Source organism: Saprolegnia parasitica (assembly GCF_000151545.1).
Source record: "Saprolegnia parasitica CBS 223.65 unplaced genomic scaffold supercont2.309, whole genome shotgun sequence".
NCBI lineage: Eukaryota > Oomycota > Saprolegniomycetes > Saprolegniales > Saprolegniaceae > Saprolegnia > Saprolegnia parasitica.
The window spans coordinates 7,713-13,270 of record NW_012156703.1 but is presented as its reverse complement, the minus strand read 5'-3'; the positions used below and the strand labels follow the sequence as shown (position 1 = coordinate 13,270).

Genomic DNA, 5,558 nt, shown 5'->3' with positions numbered 1-5,558 from the left:
CCGCGGAAGTTCTCGTAGCTCTTGTCCACGCAGCGTGCCACGAGGTCCCGCAGCTCGACGGGCTCGACTGCCGGGAGGCCCTCCATCACGCGCTCCGAGCGTATTAGAAAATGAAGGTTTCTCCACCCAACACACCACACACAAAAAGCTGTGTCGCCGCAAATATCCGGATACTATCCGGAGGTGACAAAAGCGGGGCAAATTCGAAACGGCAAGCGTGACGACGTCGCCCAAGGACCCCACGTCGGGCGACGACGTGGCGACCGTCGGCTCTGGATCGCGACGCGGACCCCTATGGCCTATGGAGAAGGGTCGTGGCATCGAGGTAGGTGCGACGACAGCGCTCGTGGCGATGGCGCCAAGGGCGAGGACGACTTGCAACTTGCCTCGCGGACGCCACAGTTCGCGTACTACATGTATGAGCGCTGATCCGTCCACAAGGAGGCGCAGCGACGAGGATGGGCCACAGACCGCAATCCCGACCGTGTAGACAACAACGTAGTGGCGTGGCACACAAGACGCATATTGGCGAGATTGAAAGCTGCAGGCTTGGAATAAGTAGGGTACAGGACACGGTGGTCCGTGGGCGACGACATTGTGGCGGCAACTATTACTGCATGTTGAAGCCCGTCGGGTCCGAGAGGAGAAGTGTTCGGACAGCGTCGTCCAAAAGCTCCTGAGTCGGATACAACGGCAGGTCGATGCGGTTGTAGCAGGCGTGGGCCACAGGATAGGCGCCTAACGTGTACGGCACGCCTTTGAGCGTAAAATAGCAGATCTTTCCGTCGTAGCTCGTCAAGCCTACCGTCATCCGCATGAATTATATCAAGGCTCTTCGTAGAGTATTGGTACCTTGGAAGCCTTGGACCGGTACGCGGGACGAACCGGTCGCGTACTGCAGGAGCTTGGCTTGGTCTGCGGACGAGAGCGCACGCACGAGTTGCCAGAACCACTACGCGCCATGTGTCGCCTTGGCTGCACCCTGCTGCACGCGTACCTCGAGGACGGCCGAGTTCTTTAAATTCGACGACGTGATCGTGCTTGTCTCCCAATCGTCGACGTCAATGTCGCTCTGGCCGCAAAGGATGAGCTCGAGCTACGCACGCCGTCGTAAGACCTCATGGACCCTCTGAAGAAGTCAAACCTCCTTGTGGTCAAAGACGAGGAGCAGCTCCGGTGGCACCACGTCGTAGGTGCCTTGAATGAGCGCGTGCAGCGGGTCTTGGATCCGCTCAAAGAGAAGATAGCGCATCTACATCCCTCCCATCGATCAATGGTGTGGCCTAAACGACGACGCAGCACCATGCGTTCAATGTACGCGTGCTTGTTGGCGTCCGTCACGGGCACGTCTTGGCCATGTGGTACGAGGTCGACCTCAATCAGCTTCCCCGCGCGCGCTTGGGTCACGGAGAAGGTCAGTGCCAACTCATCGACGTGCTTGTTGTCGAGCAAGTAGCGCAGACTAAACATCGTATATACATAGTCGATGCATGCGACAGACTCGAAGCGACCTCTTGTAAAGTGTCTTGTCGAGGGTTTCAATGTCATCGAGCGTGCAGGGCATGCCCAGCAGCGCTACGTCAGGCGATGAGTACGCTAGAAAGTGGCACGAAGCAGGTACCTTTGAAGAGAACGGGGCTCAAATGCAGTGGCAGCACTTGGCCGTCGAGGAGGGCGCGGCCAATGAAGCGCCCCGCGGCGCGAAAGGCATCGAGGTAGTGCACTGCCGTCTCGCTACGACTCAGTACGACACTAAGAACAGAGTATTCTCCTTCCGTCGTAGTACGTCATGTCGGCGGCGCAGTTGGGGTTGATAAAGAACGAGTGGTCGTCGCGGTTGGCTTCAATAAACATCCCCGAGGATTCCGAGAGCATTGCTTGCGCCACGAGCATGTACCTAACGCGACACGAGTTGATATCTTGATACATGACACATAACGACGCCATACCACTCGCGCTGGATCGCTCCCGCGTCCAAGCCCGACTCGCCGACAAACTGGAAGCGCAGAATGGCACAGAGCGCGCGGCCGTCGAGGTGCAAGAGGTTCTCGAGAGCTTCTTCAAAGAGCCGGTGACGGCTGACCTTGGTTTTGATGTACCTAGTCGAGCATGGACCTCCATCTATACAACACGAACACGCCACGCACAACTCGTCGTAGGGTACAAAAAGGTCGGCGGTTTGGTGGAGGAACCAGGCGTACTTGAGCGTAAAGGCGAGCTTCGTGAGCGGCAAGAGGGAGTTCCACATGGCCTCGGAGATCGACGTGCCAAGCACCGTTTTGTTGGGATCCCCCGTCGCGAGGTCGAGCCACGCAATCGCCTTGGTGCTCTTGAGCTCGCTGTAGACGGCAGCACCCGCCTCGCTCTCGTCGACGGGCGAGTCAGGCTCGGTCAGCCGATCGGTGTCCTGGGTCTTGTCCAGCCCACGCACGATGCTGCCCCGCAGCGTGATGACGACGCACTCGTCGAGCGGCTCAACTTCGTGGTTGGCAAACATCTCGTCCTGGCTCGGGTTCTACTCGCATCCAATCTGAGCACTGACCATTGCACGATAGTACAGCGCACCAGCTGAACGAAAAAGGCGGCGGGAAAGTCCTCCGAGTCGAGAAAGTGACGCTTCCACGAGACGTGCCCGGCACCGTCGATCTGTCGGCTCCACTGCTTGCGCATCCTACGCGTTTACGTGGAATCCAAGCTATGCGGGAGGAGGTCTACCGCGCGCTGCGCTGACGGGCGTTGAGATCGTCGGGCACGATGGCTTTTTGAAAGAGCACCGAGAGCCGGCGCATCGAGTGTCGCGGCAAGGTGGATTTGGACCGATGGCGGTAGTTGATGGACGAGCGACGCAGCACGCTGCTGCTGCGGGTCATGCGCGGCACGACGACCTCGGGCGACACCTCGACGAGCCGCGTGTCTATGGGCGCCGTCGCGATCGCGTTTCTTGGCGTCTATGGTCGTACCCTTTGGTGTGCCGCAGAGACTACAGGCGGGTTTCTGCAGTAAGCTTTGGAACGCACAAATGGAGCACTCCCAGCGCTCGACGTTGGCGAGCCTATTCGCAGAAGCTTCAAGAAGGACATGGCAAGCGACGCCAGCGCGTACAGCTCCTCGACGTCGCCACGCTTGATGCCTGGCATAAACTCGTGGAAGCTACGACATAGAAGAGGCTGCATCATGGCGACGCGTGGAAAGCGAATGACGTACTTTTGGTTTGTGACGGCGGGCGCGGGCAGGGGCATGCCATAGTGCTTGTTGTAGCAGTGGTTGACGATGCCGAGGAAGAGCACGAAGAGCACGATGCTGGCGCAGAGGCCAAAGAACCACAGCGTCCGGCTGCCGCCGTCCGATGGCGAGTTCGATGACGTTGGAAAGTCCATCGATGCCAAGTCCGCGACTGGCGAGCTTCCAGCGGTAGAGACCCGGCGCGCGTGATTGGCGGGTTGGCAAGGTAAGTGATTTCTCGCAAGTGTCTCTCACGATCCCACGATCGCCGCGACGCGCCGAGATTAAACCACGGGCTCTTTCTGGATGCACACCAAAGTGGGACGCCCCCAACATCTCTTGTACCGAGGCAGATTCCGCTGGACCGATCTGATCTCATGCAAGAATCCAGACCGCAAGCAATGCTTCGATGCCAATGAAGCAGAGAAATACAACTCTTATTGAGACGATTTTGGTAAAAGATTAGACGTGGCCCAGCAGTTACGCACGCCAGGTGGAGCGTCGACCTTGCCATGTTGCATCACAGGTGGTCGCGACCCATAAGTCCTGAGTCTACCGCTGTACAGAATTGGGATCGTCAAACGTCTCGGAGAGCGCTCACAAAGGTACATGTAGTGACGATGCTCCTATTAATAGTACGTGGCGGTAAAGCAGGCATGGCACGAGGGTAATGGCTTGAGAATCGACAATCGTCGAGACAGCTAACGACGCTTTGGTTGCAGCGGGGCAATTGACTGGCCTCCAATGCTTCTTCGTGTACGTGTATCGACAAAGATCGCATCACGACGACGCCACGAGACGCCACGAGCTTGTCGTCAACGCACGAGATGTTACATTAACGTTATGGCTGCCAAGGACAAAGTGGTCATCGGTCGATTCCGAAAATGCGGTTTCAAGTGGGTCCAACGTCAAAACCAAGCCATCCTATCTTGGCTTCCAGCGGCCGTCCAAGCGTCGTAGATTCATTTTGCTTGTCGCGGTCTAGACCCACACGAGCACAGTGCATCGGTCTTGCCGCAGCGACGCGCACCTCTGTAGATTAACGCGTTAAATCTCTTCAACGCAGAGTCCAACAGAGACAGACAGGCCGTGGACATGCCGCTGCGTCTTCTTACTGGACACGGCAGCACGAGCACGTAGAGTCGTGTCATTTCCCAATATGCCCAAGCCAACGCGCACGACGATTGCCGTGGTCATCACCTTTGTCGCTGTCGCCGCCTTCGGTGCCTGCATCGCTGCCCTCGCCAGCTCCATGTACAATGAGCTCGTTATGTTGCCGCACGAAGACATGGTCGTGACGAGCATCTTCACCACCACCTTTGCTGCGCTTGGTCTCGTGCATATCGTTTGGACGCGGGGCGATCCGTCGCACTCGTTGTGTCTCTTCCTTCTCTTTGCCGACTTGGCCTGCTGCAGCGTGCTCTTGGGCGACGCCGTCAACGCGATTCCTCTCACGATGCGAGCGATCAAGAATGCGCCAGCGCTCACAACGTACCAGCACCGCATGGAGGCGTTCTTCGCCTCGGACGCGTCGCGCCAGTACAACTACAGCCACACACTTGGTAGTGGCGTCGCCAATGCACCACGGAACCCCATCGCGAGCGAGTACCCGTCCAAGGCCGCACGAGCTTTTGCGGACGCGTACTGCGTGAGCGAAGGCCACCGATTTTGCAGCGCTCATCCACTCGTTCAGACCATCTTGTACCCGGGCATGTGGCCCGACCCGAACGTGACGGCCGAGATTGCACGCACCCTTTCGACGCTCCCGACGACGTTTCTGGACGTTCCGGTGACAGCGTCAACAACTATCGACAGCTTCTGCGCCGCCGTCAACCTGGCGAGTGGGAGAAGCAATGTCATCGTGGCGGGAATCGAGCGCGCCGATGAGTTCAACCGTGACCTCAATAAACTCTGCCAAGGCTGCGCCGCGCTCTCCAACATCGCGACCAAGCCCGATGCGCTCGATCGCTGGATCCATGCCACGTGCCCCATGGATGTGCCCAAGCCCACAGGCGCCTACTGCGTCGCCACCGCCCTCTGCTCCGAGTACAAACGCAAGGACGGGAACGACTACTGCTATTTTTCGACGTCGCTCTATATGCATGAAAGGACGTATTTGAACCCGTCGTATGGCGCGTGCTTTGGTCACACGCTCATGACGGTCGCGCATCAGTACGAGCTGGCGGTTGCGATTGCCGCGGGCACCCTCGTCGTCTTCTTGCTGCTCCTCTTTGTACGTCTCTGGGTGCTCCACCGCGCGGAAAAACTCGGCGAAGCCATGCGCGCGGCCGTCGTACAGACGCCCGGCAACTACGCCTAGTCGTTAACTATTAATA

The 5,558-nt window shown here is 58.3% G+C and overlaps 2 protein-coding genes across 2 annotated transcripts; one reads left to right on the top strand and one right to left on the bottom strand.

Moving 5' to 3' along the window:
* Positions 1 to 528: 528 nt before the first annotated feature.
* SPRG_16446 (hypothetical protein) lies at positions 529 to 3,377 on the bottom strand (the record flags this gene model as incomplete). The annotated part of the gene is made up of 15 exons (XM_012355802.1): positions 529 to 801; positions 853 to 952; positions 998 to 1,096; positions 1,145 to 1,252; positions 1,303 to 1,462; positions 1,512 to 1,575; positions 1,622 to 1,734; positions 1,787 to 1,897; positions 1,950 to 2,099; positions 2,148 to 2,515; positions 2,566 to 2,671; positions 2,716 to 2,914; positions 2,961 to 3,052; positions 3,103 to 3,150; positions 3,205 to 3,377. The coding sequence occupies 15 exons, from the start codon at positions 3,375 to 3,377 to the stop codon at positions 611 to 613; spliced, it is 2,082 nt and encodes a 693-aa protein (XP_012211192.1). The 3' UTR covers positions 529 to 610.
* A 1,004-nt stretch (positions 3,378 to 4,381) lies between these two features.
* SPRG_16445 (hypothetical protein) lies at positions 4,382 to 5,542 on the top strand (the record flags this gene model as incomplete). The annotated part of the gene is made up of 1 exon (XM_012355801.1): positions 4,382 to 5,542. One exon carries the CDS (start codon positions 4,382 to 4,384, stop codon positions 5,540 to 5,542), a length of 1,161 nt encoding a protein of 386 aa, XP_012211191.1.
* Positions 5,543 to 5,558: the final 16 nt, after the last annotated feature.